At 38.0% G+C, this 19,182-nt stretch overlaps 1 protein-coding gene across 14 annotated transcripts in view; it reads left to right on the top strand.

The window, feature by feature from the left end:
* The window catches only part of YEATS2 (YEATS domain containing 2), a 103,358-nt gene that overhangs the window by 18,452 nt on the left and 65,724 nt on the right, over positions 1-19,182 (top strand). For all 14 annotated transcript variants that reach the window (XR_008710515.1, XM_055568921.1, XM_055568918.1 and 11 more), the window contains 5 exons: positions 2,180-2,297; positions 5,429-5,526; positions 6,033-6,125; positions 9,157-9,402; positions 11,056-11,171. Coding sequence is in view for 13 of the 14 variants with exons in the window: in XM_055568921.1 (XP_055424896.1) it covers positions 2,198-2,297; positions 5,429-5,526; positions 6,033-6,125; positions 9,157-9,402; positions 11,056-11,171 (653 nt within the window). In the remaining variant the exon portion in view is untranslated. The remainder of the gene's footprint in view (positions 1-2,179; positions 2,298-5,428; positions 5,527-6,032; positions 6,126-9,156; positions 9,403-11,055; positions 11,172-19,182) is intronic.

Below are 19,182 nucleotides of genomic sequence, written 5' to 3'. Positions count from 1 at the left end.
AGAGGAGGCGTGTCAGAGGGAACTTCCTGAAGTGATAAAATGTTCTGGATCTTGGTCCAGTTTAGTAGCTACTAACCACTTACGGCTATTGAGCACTTGAATGTGGCCATCAAGGTTTTGCATTCATTATGTCAGCAAATCTGGAAGACCCAGGAGTGGCCACAGGACTGGAAAAGGTCCTCATCCCAGTTTCCAAGAACGGTAGTACCAAAGAATGTGCTAACCTTCGGACAGTCTCATTCATCTCCCATGCTAATAAAGTCATGCTTAAAATCTTGCATGCTAGGCTTCAGCATTATGTAAACCCAAAACTTCCAGATGTCCAAGCTGGGTTTAGAAAAGAAAGAGGAACTAGAGACCGAATCGCCAGCATTTGTTGGATTATAGAGAAAGCAAGGGAATTTCAGAAAAACGTCTATCTCTGTTTCATCAACTATGCAGAAGCCTTTGACTCTGTGGATCATGACAAACTGTGGAAAGCTCTTAGAGAGATGGGAATACCTGACCATCTAACCTGTCTCCTGAGAAACCTGTATGTGAGTCAAGAAGCAACAGGTAGAGCCCTGTATGGGACAACTGACTGGTTCAAGATCGAGAAAGGAGTACAAGAGGGCTGTCTGCTGTCACCCTGTTTGTTTAACCTATACACTGAGCACATCGTGAGAAATGCTGGGTTGGATGAGTTACAAGCTGGAATCAAGATAGGCAGGTGAAACATCAATAAACTCAGCTATGCAGATGACACCACTCTCATAGCAGAAAGCAAAGAGGGACTAAAGAGCCTCTTGATGAGGGTAAAGGAGGAGCGTGAAAGTGCCAGCTTAAGACTAAATATTAAAAAAGTAAGATCATGGCATCCGGCCCCATTACTGCAATGCAAATAGAAGGGGAAAAGGTGGAAGTAGTGACAAATTTCCTCGTCTTGGGCTCCAGAATCACAGGACGGTGACTGTGGCCATGAAATCAGAAGACAATTGCTTCTTGGCAGAAAAATGATGACAAGCCTAGACAGCATGTTGAAAAGCAGAGACGTTACTCTGCCGACAAAGGTCTGTATAGCCAAAGGTCTTCCCAGTGGTCATGTACCGTTGTGAGAGCTGGACTGTAAAGAAGGCAGACTGGTGTGCTGCGGTCCATGGGGTTGCAAAGAGTCGGACATGACTGGGTGGCTGAACAACAACAGTGTTCTGAAATGTAGGAAAAGGAACTGAATTTTAAATTTTATTTAATTTGGATTAACTTTAAGGAGCTGCATATGACTAGTGGCTCATGTATTGGGACAGTGCAGATTTAAAGATTTATGGGATCGTTTTATTCAAAGACTTGTATACCTAGGACTTGTTTACTGTATTGCAAGCTTGTTAGTTTAATATATCTATACAGTTTGTTATGAATAATAATAATAATCGGTAACAGTAATATTTCTAAGAAGGCAATGGCACCCCACTCCAGTACTGTTGCCTGGGAAATCCCATGGATGGATGAGCCTGGTAGGCTACAGTCCATGGGGTCGCTAAGAGTTGGACACGACTGAGCAACTTCACTTTCACTTTTCACTTGCATGCATTGGAGAAGGAAATGGCAACCCACTCCAGTGTTCTTGCCTGGAGAATCCCAGGGACAGAGGAGCCAGGTGGGCTTCCGTCTATGGGGTCGCACGGAGTTGGACATGATTGACGTGATTTAGCAGCAGCAGCAACAGTAATGTTTATTAAGTACCTATTATATAGCCTATGTGTAAGTACCAGAGAAAGGACTTGTACATTAAATTATTTATTGAGACACATTGCTCATATTCTGTAATTCATTTGATGTACTGTGGATTCCAGGATACTGTGTGGGCTTACCATGTTTTCATGAAAATCTGGTTTTTTTCCTTTTCCTTATGAAGGCCATTCTGTGAAAGCCAGGCTTCTTTTGGAAAGTCTAAACAATGTGTTGCCTTGTTAAAGTATTTTCTCTTGAAAGGGAAATCCGTGTTTTGTAACAGATGATGATGATTTTTTTTTCAGTGAACTTTTGAAGTTAGTTATGCCTTTGATTTTAAAAAGGATGTGTGTGTATTTACACAGACTTACAAGCTTCTGTATTATATAATATTTATTCCCTTTGTATTTGTGTACACGTATAAGTGTTGAGACCAAGCAGTGTTATTAATTAATGTATTATTGCTTCACAGTGAAGAACAAATGTCATCATGTCTGGCATCAAGCGAACAATCAAAGAAACTGACCCTGATTATGAGGATGTATCTGTGGCCCTTCCGAATAAGCGGCATAAAGCAATTGAGAATTCAGGTAGAAATTCACCTGCCTTAGGAAATTATTTCTTTGTTGACATATACCTTCCTGTTAGATTTATAGGAAATTAAATGAAATGCATTTCCACTGTTGTGTATATTTTGAAGAAGTTTATGAGAGGGATTAGCTAAGTGCTCTGTTTCATAGTAATATACCATGTGTACCATCAAAGGCCAGAACATAAAGCAGGTACACTGTGAAAGCATTAATAATGAGACAAGCTATAAGTTTTCGCTGTCATTGTATGTTAGATGTGATCATAGTCTTAGCAATGTGTGTACTAAAATGTGAAATGATTATAGGTGGTACATGAATTGAGGGTTTTATTTTAATAATATTAATGTAAATAGAAAAGATAATGATCTCTTCCGACTTGCAGTCTCATGGCTACTGCTTAGGATAAAGCTAACTTTTAAAAAATTTTTAATTTTATTGGAGTGTGTGTGCGCACGTGCACATAGTCAGTCAGTCATGTTTGACTCTTTGCGACCCTATGGACTGTAGCCCACCAGGCTCCTCTGTCCATGGGATTCTCCAGGCAAGAAAGCTGGAGTGGGTTGCCATTTCCTGCTCCAGGGCATCTTCCCGACCCAGGGATCAAACCTGTGTTTCTGTGTTTACTGTGTTGACAGTCAGATTCTTGAACACTGTGCCACCTGGGAAGATGCTTTATTGGAGTATAGTTGATTTACAATGTTGTGTTAGTTTCAGGTATACAGCAAAGTGTTTCAGTTATACATATATTCATTGTTTTTTAGATTCTTTTCTCTTATAGGTTATCACAGACTGTTGAGTAGAGTTCCCTGAGCTGTACAGTAGGTTCTTGTTTGTTATCTAACTTACATATAGTAATGTGTATATATTCATGCCAAACTCCTTATTTAACCCAAGAGCTGACATTTTTAAAGAATATTATTTAATGGCCTTACTTAGATATTTCACATGGTTCTCAGATGTGGTAGGTAACTTGAAGGTGGAATATAAATGATGGAAATTTGGGGAACTCTGATCTCTGTACTTAGCTCTGGTGGGGGCACATTAACTTAGGCATTAAGTTACTTGCCTAAGATCATATAATTAGTTGCAGACCAAATCAACTACAATTACCCAGAATGTTTTAAGCTATCTCAAAAAAAAAGTGGCTATATTTGAGTTTTTAAAACAAAATATTGTTATTTATTTAAATAATAAATCTATTTAAGTACAGCTAGTTGAAGATCTCAGAGTCATATATAAGGTATTGCAGCTCCACAAACATCAAGGACCCCAAGGTTAATGGTGAAGGAAACTCCTGTCTGTGTAGGTGCAGTCAAGCCATATGGACCCCAGAAGTCTCTGTGGACTGAAAGTTATCAAATCAAATTCCAAATAATAAAAACATTTCACTGCAGCTTTTCTTCCGATTCAGTTGTAATTTTATTTAAAAGGATATGTTATTTGCTTTCAATAACAAGTCCAATAAATATGAAAGTATCATGAAACTTAAATTCATTATTCAAATGCATAGCATGGTATATCAATTTTTATAATGAAAATAAGAATTGGGAAAGCTGCTTTAGGAAACATCATAATTTCAATTTAAATCTAATCTAACATGTTCCCAGACATTTTATTAGCATTATTTTTCCTTGTTCCATGAAAGAGATATTTTAGAATTATTTCTGAGGAGCTTATGATAAATCCACCTTCAGTGATAACAGTCTCTCTGACTTTTATTTAGCCTCCCCTAAGATTATCAGCTGGTTTCTGTATACAGGGTTTATGTATACAAGGATACATACCATAAAACTAGGCAATATTCTTTTCATCAGATATGAAGAAAGCTAGTCATTTGCTTCAATGCAGGCATATCCACAAGAATGCTTATGCCAGCACTAGTTTAAATTGTTAGTCTAGTGGCATATATTATGGGGAGAAAATGACATGGGTGATCAAGGGTCCAAATTTTCTCTGTAATTTTTTAAACACCCCAAAGCCTGGGTGGTAGTTATTTCATATTACAGACACAGGATCATTATGCAAAATCTCAGGTTTTTCAAGCAGTCATTCAACTTTTTTTATTCTCTTGTAATCAATCTACATTTCATAGTATATTTTAACTCTTTGAATTACATATTACTTTGAGTAGTCATTATCTGAATTAAATTGCTTTCAGAGATGTCTTTTTTGCTGTATCCTTCAGATAGTTGTGATCAGAAACTACTGACTTGCTTGCTAGATCTTAACTTCTGCCTTCTTTTGAACTGTTCTTAGGTCACAGACTGCCTCTCCTTATAGCTAACTCTTTACTTTCTCCCTTGAGGTTATGGTTTTTCGGAAGTCAACACGTTTCTCTCAGAATCATCATAGGTTTTTCTTTTTTGGTAATTTGAATTTGATATGGTTTCAGTCAGAAAAAATCACAAGGAAAACTTGCATGTCTTTTTCCCAGATTAATTTACCAGTTGTTTTCATTTTGCCTCATTTGGTTTATCATTCTTTGCTCCCACCCCCAACCCAAACACACAAGTGCATTTGTGCAAGCAGATATATATGCACATCATTTTTTCTAAGTCATCAGAAGATATATTAGACAGTTGTAAACACTTGTGTATTTCCTTGGAACAGATTTCTTATGTAACCACAGTACAATGATCAGAAGTAGGAAATTTTAACATTTTACATCATATCTAATCTGCAGTCCACATTCAAGATTTACAAGTTGTCCCAGTATTATAACTGTTGCCCCCTCTCCAGAATCATGCAGTTGGTTTAGTTGTTATATCTCTTTAGTCTCTTGTAGTCACCTCAGCTTTTCTTTGTCTTTCTTGACTTTAATATTTGAATATATAGGCCAGTTAATTTTGTAGTGTCCTTCAGTTTAGGTTTGTCTGATGTTCACTGTGGTTAGAGACAGCATTTTTAGGAGTGCCACAGAGCGGTGGAGTCTTGTCAGTGTATCGTGTCAGAAAACATAATATCAGTTTGCTTGAATATTAGTGATGTTAACTTTTCATTATTGGTTGTGGTGATCATTATTAGGCTCTCCACTTCAGAGGTACTGTTCTGGGATTGCTTTTGTTGCTTGAATCAAGATAGCAACTGACTAATTGCATACTAACTTGGATTATTTTATGTTCTTTGTGCAGCTCGAGATGCTGCTGTGCAGAAAATTGAGACTATTATCAAGGAACAATTTGCACTTGAAATGAAGAATAAGGAACATGAAATTGAGGTCATTGACCAGGTATAATGATCTTACAGTGAAAAAAAACAAAACTATTGAAAAAACTGTATGTAATGAACTTTTAAAAATCTGTTGAAGTAGAATTACAGTGTATTTTTCCCCTTTGATGTTCTTTTAAAAGGTGCTTTTGCATTTCACGGGAGAGAGACCTATTTTTTTTTTTTCCTTCAAATAAAATGGTGGAAAAAGATAAAGAAAAAAATCACTTGAAATTCTATCCCAAAAGATAATTCCTGTTTGCTCTTGTGCTTTGTGGACAACCACAAATAAATGTCTTTGTGGACATTTCTCAATGAATATACATATTTATTAATATGTCTATATATTCTTGCAAACATCATATTTTGTCATCCTTTTAAATATTTTGCCAATCTGAGGTGGAAATGGTCGTTTCTGTTAGTTTTTCTTTGATTACTTTTCGGGGTCATTTGCATTTCTTATTTATGAATTATTTGCATATATCTTCTGTTATTTCCATTTTTTAAAATAATTAACATTTATTTTAGCGACTGATTGAGGCAAGAAGGATGATGGATAAACTTCGTGCCTGCATTGTTGCAAACTACTATGCTTCTGCAGGACTTCTGAAAGTTTCTGAGGTAAGTTTTCCTTGTAAGCAGTCATTTCTGACCACCTATATAGATGTGTGAAGAGAAATTAGTGTTCATGTGGAATCCCTGCCTTCAAAAATTTCTCATATTGACCTTTTGAATTCAAGAAGCCTAGCCTGCCTTCCTGGGTATATATTAATACATACAGTTATCATTGTGTTCACTCATATCCTTCAGGTATACCTCTCTGCACTGTCAATAATGATAACTAACATTTTATTTTCTTTCACTTAATTCTTCTTTAATTTTTAGCACTGTTGTTAGGTTTGCAGATACAAAGATGAGTGTAACTCAGTTTTAACTTGCCTTATTCCTCTTCATTTCCTTATAGTTGACTTTGGTGTAAATTATAGATCAATTGATTTTTATCTTTTACTGCTAATGAATGGCAGAAGGCAATGGCACCCCACTCCAGTACTCTTGCCTGGAAAATCCCATGGATGGAGGAGCCTGGTAGGCTGCAGTCCATGGGGTTGCTAAGAGTTGGACACGACCGAGCGACTTCACTTTTACTTTTCACTTTCATGCATTGGAGAAGGAAATGGCAACCCACTCCAGTGTTCTTGCCTGGAGAATTCCCAGGGATGGGGGAGCCTGGTGGGCTGCCATCTGTGGGGTTGCACAGAGTCGGACACGACCAAAGTGACTTAGCAGTAGCAGTAGCAGATTTACCCTATTCAAGAAGTCCTGATTTTTTTCCTGCTTACTTTTTTGGAAAATTTTCAAATATATAGAAAAGGTGAAATAAGTACTTGTTTATGCATCACTTAGCTTCAGCAATTTTAACAGTTTGCCAAGTTTACTTTATCATCTTTATTTTTCTCTGAAACCTTAAAAAGTAAGTTCTAAGCATCATGATGCTTCATCCCTAAATACTTAATCCTAAGATTGTCTTCTGTGTAGTCATAATACCTAAGAGAATTAGCCCCTAATATTATCTGATAACCAATCCATATTCAGCTTTTTCTCAGTTTTCACCAAAATATCTTCAAAGCTGGTTTTTTTTTTTTTTGACAGGATTCAGTCAGGGTTCGTGGAGGGGAGTGTGGTGGTATACTGCTTTGCGTCATTCCCTGTGGTTTCTGCTGATAAGAGATACCTGTCATGTACGGGTCGTCTTGTCATCCCATGGAGCTTTAGGCTATCCATGATACTTGGAGAAAGTTGAAGCGTTATTTGAGATTAATCTTAGATAGTAGTAGTTTCTTCTACTGCAGAAGTTTCCGTATTACATTTTAGAGTCTGAACCACTTTTCTTGGGCTACCATAACAAGTTACAACAAGCCTGATAGCTTAAAACAACAGGAGTTTATTATTTCATGCTTCTAGAAGCTAGCAGGCCAAGATGAAGGTGTGTTGGGTAGGCCATGCTCCCTCAAGACTCTAGGGAAGGATTCTTCTAGCATCTGGTGGTTATTGGTGGTACCTGGCATTGCTTGGCTTGTAGCTGCATCATTCCAGTTTCTGCCTTTAACTTCACATAGACTTTTCTCTCTACGTGTCTTCTCTTTTTCTTTTTGTATCCAACTTTCCTTCTTGTAGTACACTAGTCATTTGAATGAAAGTGAAGTGAAGTCGCTCAGTCGTGTCCGACTTTTTGCGACCCTATGGACTATAGCCTACCGGGCTCCTCCATCCGTGGGATTTTCCAGGCAAGAATACTGGAGTGGGTTGCCATTTCCTTCTCCAGGAGATCTTCTCGACCCAGGGATTGAATCTGGGTCTCCTACATTTGAGCCACCAGAGTGAGGCCTCCCCAAATCCAATATGACATCATCTTAACTTGATTACATCTGAAAAGAACTGATTTTCAAATAGAAACGTTCATAGGTTCTAGGTGGACAAGAATTTGTGGGAGATAACTGTTCAACCCAGGGCAGATTCCAATGTCATCTGTTATATAGCTTGCCATTGGAGTCAGCAAGATGGATGTCGAGCACTAGCAGCTGCGTTACATAGGACTGTAGCTCCTCTGAAGAGCTGGTTATTCATTTGATGTTTTGTTGCCCTTTTTTTAAAAAAACTATTTAACAGTACTGAACTGTGCTATTTGATGGTCTAAAAATGCACTGATTTTTGTTATATTCTGATTAGGATTTATTTAAGGATATTTAGGTATATTTTGTCTATCATGATCTGCCACTTAAAATATATTTTTAGTTTCCTCTAACAAAATACGTTTATAGCTGTAAAGTAAACTTTTATTTTTGAAATTAAGCTTTGTTGCTTTGAATTCTGAAACACTAGTCTCTGACTCTCTTACTCACTAAAACAATTATTTTAATTTCAATTAATTTCTAAAACTCGCTTCTTGAAAGTAACTACAGTGTATCAGTAGTACAGTATATCTGTATCAAGTAACAACTCTTCTTGTTTTATGTGTAAGTAATAAGACACAAAAAATACCCCAGGCTGGCTTCAGTGCTGGACTGTGCTATACTTTGTCCTATGTGGGAGTCATTTTATATATGCTTTTTAAAAATCTTTATATTTCTTACAGGAGTGTTTTATTTAGAATGGATGATGTATTTGAATCAAGCAATATGAGACTTATTTTTTAAAGTCAAATCTGACTTCCATGTGTTACTATTAATGTATATTTATCTTTACTTTTCATTTACCTTCTGAGAACTTGAATCTTTAGCTTTTAGTATTAGGACCTTTGCATAATTATTTCTCATTCTGCAGTTTTTGTTGATTTGGACTCTATTTTATGGGGGTAGGTGACTTAGATGGTAAAGAATCTGCCTGCAGTGCAGGAGACCTGATTAGTCCCTGGGTCGGGAAGATCCCTGGAGAAGGAGATGGCTACCCACTCCAGTATTCTTGGCTGAGAGTTCCGTAAACAGAAGAGCCTGGTGGGCTACAGTCCATGGGATCACAAAGAGTCGGACATGACTGAGTGACTAAGCACAGCACAGCCATGATCCTGAAATAGATAAGGGTTTTTGGAAAGATCAAATTTTTGCCTACTTTTGCTGAATATGATTTAAAGTTTGTTTTGCTTTCATTTTTGCAGGGATCAAAGACATGTGATACAATGGTTTTTAATCATCCTGCTATCAAGAAATTTTTGGAATCACCATCTAGGTCATCATCTCCTGCCAATCAGAGATCAGAAACACCATCAGCCAATCATTCAGAAAGTGATTCTTTATCTCAACACAATGACTTCTTATCTGACAAAGACACTAACAGCAATATGGATATAGAAGAAAGACTCTCAAGCAACACGGAGCAGAGACCAAGCCGAAATACTGGAAGGGTATATAGTTGGATGGGTGGAAGGGAGCCAAAAGAGAAGGGAACCAATATTTATTAAGTATGCACACAGTATTTCATTTTATTGGAACCATAAGATATAAGTTAATTATCACTTTTAGAGATGGGGAAACTCAGTCTCTATGAGGTTAAGGTTATAGTTGTCCACAAGTATCAGAACTGAGAATTAAACCTCTGTCTTTCTGACTTTACAATTCAAATCTCTGATCATTGCCCAACTCTCCCAGATGCCATTCATGTAGATAGGAGGAAAGAAACCTTGAGGAGTTGGCAGTACCTTAACTTTGCCCAAGGTCTTTCTACTTTATCAGGTTTATTCTCTCAAGAGCAGTGTCTCTTCAGTAGTTCCTCTTTGAAATTTAATGTTCTAAGATGCTTTAATAACTGAAAGAAACTTGAAAAAGAATAAGTAGAATTGAAAACTGTTTATTACTCTTTGATCCTGTCAGTTTGTTATTTGAATTCCCGTCTCACACTGCTATGAAGTTCTTGGTATAATACTTGACTATCAAATCCTCATTAGGAAAGACCAGTGGTTTTTCTCAACCAGATGTTCTGTGATAGAGGAAATTCCTAGGTTGCTTTCCACATACTCAGACATCAAAGATTTGGTTATTTTTGATAAAAATATTTTCTGGGGACTTCCCTGGCAGTCCAGTGGTTAAGGCTGCACTTCGAGTGCAGAGGGCATGGGTTCAGTCCCTGGTCGGGAAAACTAGGATCCTACATGCTGTGTGGCATGACTCACTGCCCCCCCTCCCCCAACAAAAAATTCTGATTACAAATTCATTCTGTTCATTGTTGAAAATTTTAAACTACAGAAAAGTAAGGGAGAACAGAAAAGTCATTTGTAATTATACTACCCCAAATCAGAACTGTTAATATTTGGATTTAGTTGTTGTATAACTTATGGGGAAATACTGTATAGGTTTTTCTTTTTTAATTAAGATAAATTTAGGTCATGCTAGTCATAGGATTCCAAAGCCTGCTATCTTTTATGTAACATACATGCTCATGTTCATGTAACATACTTAGTGTTTACTGTGTACCAGGCACTTTCTAAGAACTGTACAAAACAATCTGAGATGCATACTATTATCACCCTTATTTTATAGATGAGGAAACTGAGACAGAGAAGTTAAGTGATTACCAAGATGATACATCCAGTAAATGTAAGGTCCAAGTCTTAAACACTGGCTGTCTTTCTCCATAGTCAAACTTTAAATTAACCATTATATGTAAACTGCTTCTTACTGAAAAATTTGTAATAGTACAGAAGGTTGGAAAAAAGGTAAATTTCATTGACCCTATCACCCATTCCCATTTCCCAGAGGTAACCTTTGTAGTAGTTTCCTATGTATTCTTCTACATCCTATTTGCATATAAAAGCTGCTATGTATGACTATTAAAAGCACACATATATGTGGAGTTACAGTGTACAGACTTTTTCTATAATAGAGAAATTACAGTAAAATTATTCTTTCATACTCTGAGAGGAGCCATAAAACCAGAGAATTTTGTAATTAAAAAAAAGAAAAATTGAGTTAGTCCATTTGTACCTTGTATGATTTTGTGGTTTCTACCTATTGAAAATTATACAAATTGAAAATGAAATTTGATTATGATTTTTTTCTAGGACACTTCTAGTATTGCTGGCTCCCATAAAACAGAGCAGCGGAATACTGATCTTACAGGAGATGAGACTTCACGACTTTTTGTAAAGAAAACAATAGTAGTGGGCAATGTGTCCAAGTGAGTATTCAGTTGAATTGTCTCATTTTCAGTCATCCAGTTTTGGTAATACTCTGGCGTATTATTATCATAGTATTATAGTAGGAATAGGCTTCAGGAATTCTTTTTCCCAAATTCTTAGTTGTTTTAAAAGTAAATGACGGTCCAGAAACTTGAGACTCCTTCACTGTATCTGTTCATCTTTGACATGGAATAAAATTGTGCTTAGTAAAAAAAATTTTTGCAGACATGAAGTTTTATGTATTTTTTAAAAACACTTATTTGGTTGTGCCGGGTCTTAGTTGAAGCATGTGAGATGTAGTTCTCTGACCAGGGAACGAACCCAGGCCCCCTGCATAGGGATCACAGAGTCCCAACCACTGGACCACCAGGGAGGTCCCACTTTTATATATTTTATTAAGCATGTAAGTGTGGATAACTTTGGAGGAACTTTGACTTCTTCTGACCTAGTTCTATCCTTAGGGGCCTTACCTAATTCCTAAAAATGTTTGTTTGGTTACCCAAATTGAAATGTTTTAAATTTATAACAAAAGGTTATAAAGCAGGTCTTGAAGACAGAATTCCTCCAAGCTAAAGGGCTATCTAATGGTATGTCACATGCTGTCTAATAGGAGCATCATCATTTTTGCCAAGTGTTTAGGAATGGATAAAGACATAAATCTTCAACAGCTTAAGAATGTTCAGTTCAGTTCAGTTCAGTCACTCAGTCATGTCGGACTCTTTGCGACCCCATGAATGACGCATGCTAGGCCTCCCTGTCCATCACCAACTCCCAGAGTTCACTTAAACTCATGTCCATCGAGTCAGTGATGCCATCCAGCCATCTAATCCTCTGTCATCCCCTTCTCCTCATGCCCACAATACCTCCGAGCATCAGGGTCTTTTCCAATGAATCAACTCTTCGCATGAGATGGCCAAAGTATTGGAGTTTCAGCTTCAGCATCAGTCCTTCCAGTGAACACCCAGGACTGATCTCCTTTAGAATGGACTGGTTGGATGTCTTTGCAGTCCAAGGGACTCTCAAGAGTCTTCTCCAACACCACAATTCAAAAGTATCAATTCTTCGGCGCTGAACTTTCTTCACAGTCCAGCTCTCACATCCATACATGACCACTGGAAAAACCATAGCCTTCACTAGATGGACCTTTATTGGCAAAGTAACATCTCTGCTTTTCAATATACTATCTAGGTTGGTCATAACTTTCCTTCCAAGGAGTAAGCGTCTTTTAATTTCATGGCTGCATTCACCATCTGCAGTGATTTTGGAGCCCAAAAAAATAAAGTCTGACACTATTTCCACTGTTTCCCCATCTATTTGCCATGAAGTGATGTGACCAGATGCCATGATCTTAGTTTTATGAATGTTGAGCGTTAAGCCAACTTTTTCACTCTTCCTCTTTCACTTTCATCAAGAAGCTTTTTAGTTCCTCTTCACTTTCTGCCATAAGGGTGGTATCACCTGCATATCTGAGGTTATCGATATTTCTCCCGGCAATCTTGATTCCAGCTTGTGCTTCTTCCAGCCCAGCGTTTCTCATGATGTACTCTGCATATAAGTTAAATAACCAGGGTGACAGTATACAGCCTTGACGTACTCCTTTTCCTATTTGGAACCAGTCTGTTGTTCCATGTCCAGTTCTAACTGTTGCTTCCTGACCTGCATGTAGGTTTCTCAAGAGCAGGTCAGGTGGTCTGGTATTCCCATCTCCTTCAGAATTTTCCACAGTTTATTGTGATCCACACAGTCAAAGGCTTTGGCATAGTCAATAAGGCAGAAATAGATGTTTTTCTGGAACTCTCTTGCTTTTTCCATAATGCAGTGGATGTTGCAGTTTGATCTGTGGTTCCTCTGCTTTTTCTAAAACCAGCTTGAACACTGGAAGTTCACGGTTCATGTATTGCTGAAGCCTGGCTTGGAGAATTTTGAGCATTACTTTACTAGCGTGTGAGATGAGTGCAATTGTGCGGTAGTTTGAGCATTCTTTGGCATTGCCTTTCTTTGGGATTGGAATGAAAACTGACCTTTTCCAGTCCTGTGGCCACTGCTGAGTTTTCCAAATTTGCTGGCATATTGAGTGCAGCACTTTCACAGCATCATCTTTCAGGATTTGAAAGAGCTCAACTGGAATTCCATCACCTCCACTAGCTTTGTTCGAAGTGATGTTTTCTAAGGCCCACTTGACTTCACATTCCAGGATGTCTGGCTCTAGGTGAGTGATCACACCATTGTGATTATCTGGATTGTGAAGCTCTTTTTTGTATAGTTTTCCTGTGTATTCTTGCCACCTCTTCTTCATATCTTCATCTTCTGTCAGGTCCATACCATTTCTGTCCTTTATTGAGCCCATCCTTGCATGAAATGTTCCCTTGGTATCTCTGATTTTCTTGATCTCTAGTCTTTCCCATTCTGTTGCTTTCCTCTATTCCTTTCCATTGATCGCTGAGGAAGGCTTTCTTATCTCTCTCTGCATTCAGATGCTTATATATTTCCTTTTCTCCTTTGCACTTCGCTTCTCTTCTTTTCGCAGCTACTTGCAAGGCCTCCTCAGACAGCCATTTTGCTTTTTTTGCATTTCTTTTACATAGGGATGGTCTTGATCCCTGTCTCCTGTACAGTGTCACAAATCTCCGTCCATAGTTCATCAGACACTCTATCACATCTAGTCCCTTAAATCTATTTCTCACTTCCACTGTATAATCATAAGGGATTTGATTTAGGTCATACCTGAATGGTCTAGTGGTTTTCCCCACTTTCTTCAATTTAAGTCTGAATTTGGCAATAAGGAGTTCATGATCTGAGCCACAGTCAGCTCCTGGTCTTGTTTTTGCTGACTGTATAGAGCTTCTCCATCTTTGGCTGCAAAGAATATAATCAATCTGATTTTGGTGTTGACCATCTGGTGATGTCCATGTGTAGAGTCTTCTCTTGTGTTGTTGGAAGAGGGTGTTTGCTATGACCAGTGCGTTCTCTTGGCAAAACTCTATTAGTCTTTGCCCTGCTTCATTCCGTACTCCAAGGCCAAATTTGCCTGTTTCTCCAGGTGTTTCTTGACTTCCCACTTATGCATTCCAGTCCCCTATAATGAAAAGGACATCTTTTTTGGGTGTTAGTTCTAAAAGGTCTTGTAGGTCTTCATAGAACTGTTCAATTTCAGTTTCTTCAGCGTTACTGGTTGGGGCATAGACTTGGATTACTGTGATATTGAATGGTTTGCCTTGGAAACAAACAGAGATCATTCGGTCGTTTTTGAGATTGCATCCAAGTACTGCATTTCGGACTCATGTTGACCATGATGGCTACTCCATTTCTTCTAAGGGATTCCTGCCCACAGTAGTAGATATAATGGTCATGTGAGTTAAATTCACCCATTCCAGTCCATTTTAGTTCACTGACTCCTAGAATGTCGACGTTCACTCTTGCCATCTCCTGTTTGACTACTTCCAATTTGCCTTGATTCATGGACCTGACATTCCAAGTGCCTATGCAATATTGCTCTTTACAGCATCGGACCTTGCTTCTATCACCAGTCACATCCACAACTAGGTATTGCTTTTGCTTTGGCTCCATCCCTTCATTCTTTCTGGAATTATTTCTCCACTAATCTCCAGTAGCATATTGGGCACCTACCGACCCAGGGAGTTCCCCTTTCAGTATCCTATCATTTTGCCTTTTCATACTGTTCATGGGGTTCTCAAGGCAAGAATACTGAAGTGGTTTGCCATTCCCTTCTCCAGTGGACCACATTCTGTCAGACCTCTCCACCATGACCCACCCGTCTTGGGTTGCCCCACACGGCATGGCTTAGTTTCATTGAGTTAGACAAGGCTGTGGTCCTTGTGGTCAGATTGGCTGGTTTTCTGTGATTATGGTTTCAGTGTGTCTGCCCTCTGATGCCCTCTCACAACACCTACCCTCTTACTTGGGTTTCTCTTACCTTGGACGTCGGGTATCTCTTCACGGCTGCTCCAGCAAGCGCAGCTGCTGCTCCTTACCTCGAACGAGGAGTGTCTCCTCACAGCCGCCCCTCCTGACCTTGAACGTGGAATAGCTCCTCTTGGCCCTCCTGTTCCTGCGCAGCCTCTGCTCCTTGGACATGGGGTTGCTCCTCTTGGCCGGCTCCCCTGACCTCCGGCGTGTGGTAGCTCCTCTCAGCCAACACCCCGACCTCGGGCGTGGGGTAGCTCAGCCAGCTGCCGCCCCTGACCTCGGACGTAGGGTAGGTCATCTCGGCCACCGTGCCTGACCTTGGACGTGGGGTGCTCCTCTTGGCCACCACCCCTGACCTCAGATGTGGGGTAGCTCCTGTAGACCACTCCTGTGCCGACGCAGCCTGGCACTCTCGGTCACCGCCCCTGTTATTTCCTCACAAAACTCTTTGCTCTTCTCCTCACTAGGCATTTCTTCCATGCTGCTTGTCATTTTTGTCACATTATATCATTATTTCCAATTTTCATATATCTTTTCCAAATCAGACTGGAATCTCTTTAGACAGTGTATCTTTGTTTTTGTATCTCGCAGTAGTTGGTGTTCAGTAAATGTTGATTGGTGAATAAATTGATATATTTATGAAAATTTAAATTAGATTCGATTATTGAAACTAAAGGATTCAGAATTACACTGAATATCTGGGAAGGGGAATCAGATGTCAGGGGAGTCTTCCAAATCCCAGTTAATGAACCACTGATAACAAACAGGAAGTACATTAAGAATCTCAGGATAATACAGAGATGCTCAGTAGTCTTTGTAGTATTTAAATAGAAGCATAAAATATGACTAAGGCAATTAGGTTTCTGTTTTACAAGTTATTTTAGAATTAGCATGCATTTAGCTAAGAGAACTAATGTGTTGTGTTGAGGTCTCACCTATAGTATAAGACATGTCAGCCCAGAAAAGGCCAAAACTAGAAATTCAGGTAGGCTCACCAGGCCACAAAAAGACTGGGGAGAAACAGTTAATGACATTTTCAAACAATTATGTGTAATTTGTGGGTTTTGGGCTTTAAGGACAGGTGGACTTTATAAATAATGAGGAATGACTGGGATGAGAGTTATAAAGTCCTTGTTTGTTCTGGAAGAGGGTAAAAATATTGATTTACTTTAGACTTTGTTAACAATACTTGTTAGAGTATCTAAGATAACAACTAAAAGAAAAGACATAGAGATTTAAACTTTAAAAGTAGTAAGGAGGGCTTCCCTGGCTCAGTAAAGAATCTGCCTGCCAAAATGCAGGAGATGCATGTTCAGTCCCTAGGTCGGGAATATCCCCTGGAGAGGGGAATGGCAACCCACTCCACTATTTTTGCCTGAAATCCCATGGACAGAGGAGTATGGTAGGCTATAGTCCATGGGATCGCGAAAGAGTTGGACATGACTTAGCTAAATATCATCATCGTCAGTACACAGAAGTTGATTGTTTCTGTATGACAAACTTACAGAAAACAATTTTTAAAAGGTACATTTACTCTAGCAATAAAATAATGTAACATAATAAACAAAAGGTATGCTGGCCTTTTATGAAAATAAAAATTTTATTGAAACACATGAAGGAACTAAATGATTAGAGCAGTATGGCATGTTCATGGATAGGAAAGCTCAGTGTTGTAAAGATATCTCTTCTTCCTAAGTTGATATGTAGATATTCTGATTAAAGTGCTGATAGGGTTCATTAAATTCATAGGCTGGCTTTTATATATGGAAAAGCAAAGATAAAGATAGGACATGAGTACTCCTAAAGAAAAACTGGGTTAGGCAACTTGGCCCACTGTATTGCTAAGGATAACCATAGACATAGATGAATGTACAGAAGGCCATGACCTTATTTTCCAACAGAATGTTATAAGGGGGGCTCATGAAGTAAATGGCAACACACTCCAGTATTTTTGCCTGGAAAATCCCATGGATGGAGGAGCCTGGTAAGCTACATTCCATGGGATCGCAGAGAGTCGGAGACAACTTAGTGACTTCACTTTCTTTCTTTCTTTCTTTAATGGAGTAAAGCCAGAGCCTCAAAAGGAAGGGCTAAGGATTCTAGTTTTGCCATGGTTAGTACTTAGGGAAATGACTTGTTTTCTTTAAAGACAAAGAAACCACTTGCAACCTTGACAACAATGAGTAAGAAACAGAAGAGTTCTGAGTTCTAGCACTTTTGAACCTGAATGAAATCACCCCACAGGCTAGAGGTTTCCTAACCCAGGAATAAAGTATGCTAGTTTGTTTCTACCTAGTGTACCCACTTAGCAGGAAAAGCAGAATTTTTTTTTTTTAATTGACTGATAATTAGAAAATAAAAAAACTTCAAGGGAATGCCTCTTCAGGCCTACCCCCCCCACCCCCACCCTGAAAAAAAAGTTTAAAGAAAAGGGTTAACTGCAAAGACTTACTTTGATTAGGTAATATGGCTATTAAATATTGCCTGAATTTTAGGGGTTTTTTTAAATGGAAAAGTTTCTCCAACTCTTCAGCTCCTGATAACCATTTTTCTATTCTGCTTCTGTGAGTTTGATTTTAGATTTCACATGGAAGTGATACCAAGCAGTATTTGTCTTTCTTTGCTTGACGTATTTCGCATACCATAATGCCATCAAGGTCTTTCTATCCATGTTGTCAAAAATGGCAGGATTTACTTCTTTCTTAGGACTGAATAATATTCCTGTGTGTATGTTAATATGTTTATCTATATCTCCTTAAAAATATTTTTGTTTAATTGAAGTACAATTGATCTAGCAACATTATACTTGTTTTAGGTGGATAGCAGAGTGATTTAATATTTTTATATATTGAAAAATGATTACCACAATAAGTCTAGTTACGTCTGTCACCATAGCTATACATTACCTATACATTATATGACTTGTTTATAACTGGAAGTTTAGTTTGTTCCTCTGCCTATTTATAAATTAGATGTTTTGTTTTGGTATTTTGTGAGTTCTTCATGTTTTGAATATTAACCCTTTATCAGATACATGATTTAGAAGTATTTTTTTCCATTCCATAAGTTGTCTTTTCATTTTGTTGGTGGTTTCCTTTCTTGTGCAAATGCTTTTTAGTTTGATGTAGTTCTGCTTGTTTTGGTTTTATTGCCTCTGTTTTTGGTGTCAGATCCAAAAAATCACTGCCCAGACAGATATAAAAAATCTTGCCCTTTATACTTTCTTCCAGTTTTATGGTTTTAGGTCTTAAATTTAACTTGTGAATCCATTTTGTGTCGATTTTGGGTCTGGTGTGGATAGAGGTTCAGTTCATTGTTTTGCATGTGGCTTTTCAGTTTTCCCAGCACCATTTATTAAAACTGTCCTTTCCCTCATTGTATATATTAGCTTCCTCGTTGGAAATTAATGACCAGTAAGTGTGAGTTTATTTCTTGTCTCTGTATTTTGTGCCATTGGTTTATGTGTTTTTATTGCAGTACAACACCGTTTTGATTACTGTAGCTTTGTAATCTAGTTTGAAACCAGGAAACATGATGCCTTCAGCTTTTATCTTCCTTCTCATGATTGATTTGGCTATTCAGAATCTTTTCTGGTTGCACATAGATTTTAGGATTGTTTTTCTATTTGTAAAAAATGCCATTGGAATTTTGATAGAGATTGCATTGTAGTATGAACATTTTAACTGTTTTTCCAGTTCTTGAGCACAGAATATCTGTGCCTTCTTCAGTTTCTCTCATCAGTGTCTTCTAGATTTTTAGTTTTATTTTTGTTTATTGAAGTATAGTTGATAGTGTCTTACAGTTTTCAATGTACAGGTCTTTTACCTCTTTGGTTAAATTGCTCTTGTATTTGATGCTGTTGTAAATGAAATTATTGTTAATTTCTCTTTCTGGTAGTTTGTTGTCAGTATATAGAAACAACTGATTTTTTAATGTTGATTTTATATCCTACAACTCTACTGAATTCATTAATAGTTTTGTGATGGAGTCTTTAGGTTTTTCTATGTATGATATTATGATTTGTGCAAATAGAGACAATTTTACTTCTTCCTTTTCAGTTTGGATGCCTTTTCTTTCTTTCTT

The sequence above is a fragment of the Bubalus kerabau genome, chromosome 2 (assembly GCF_029407905.1).
Source record: "Bubalus kerabau isolate K-KA32 ecotype Philippines breed swamp buffalo chromosome 2, PCC_UOA_SB_1v2, whole genome shotgun sequence".
NCBI lineage: Eukaryota > Metazoa > Chordata > Mammalia > Artiodactyla > Bovidae > Bubalus > Bubalus kerabau.
The sequence above is the reverse complement of the archived record's forward strand: the minus strand, read 5'-3'. Positions and strand labels throughout refer to the sequence as shown.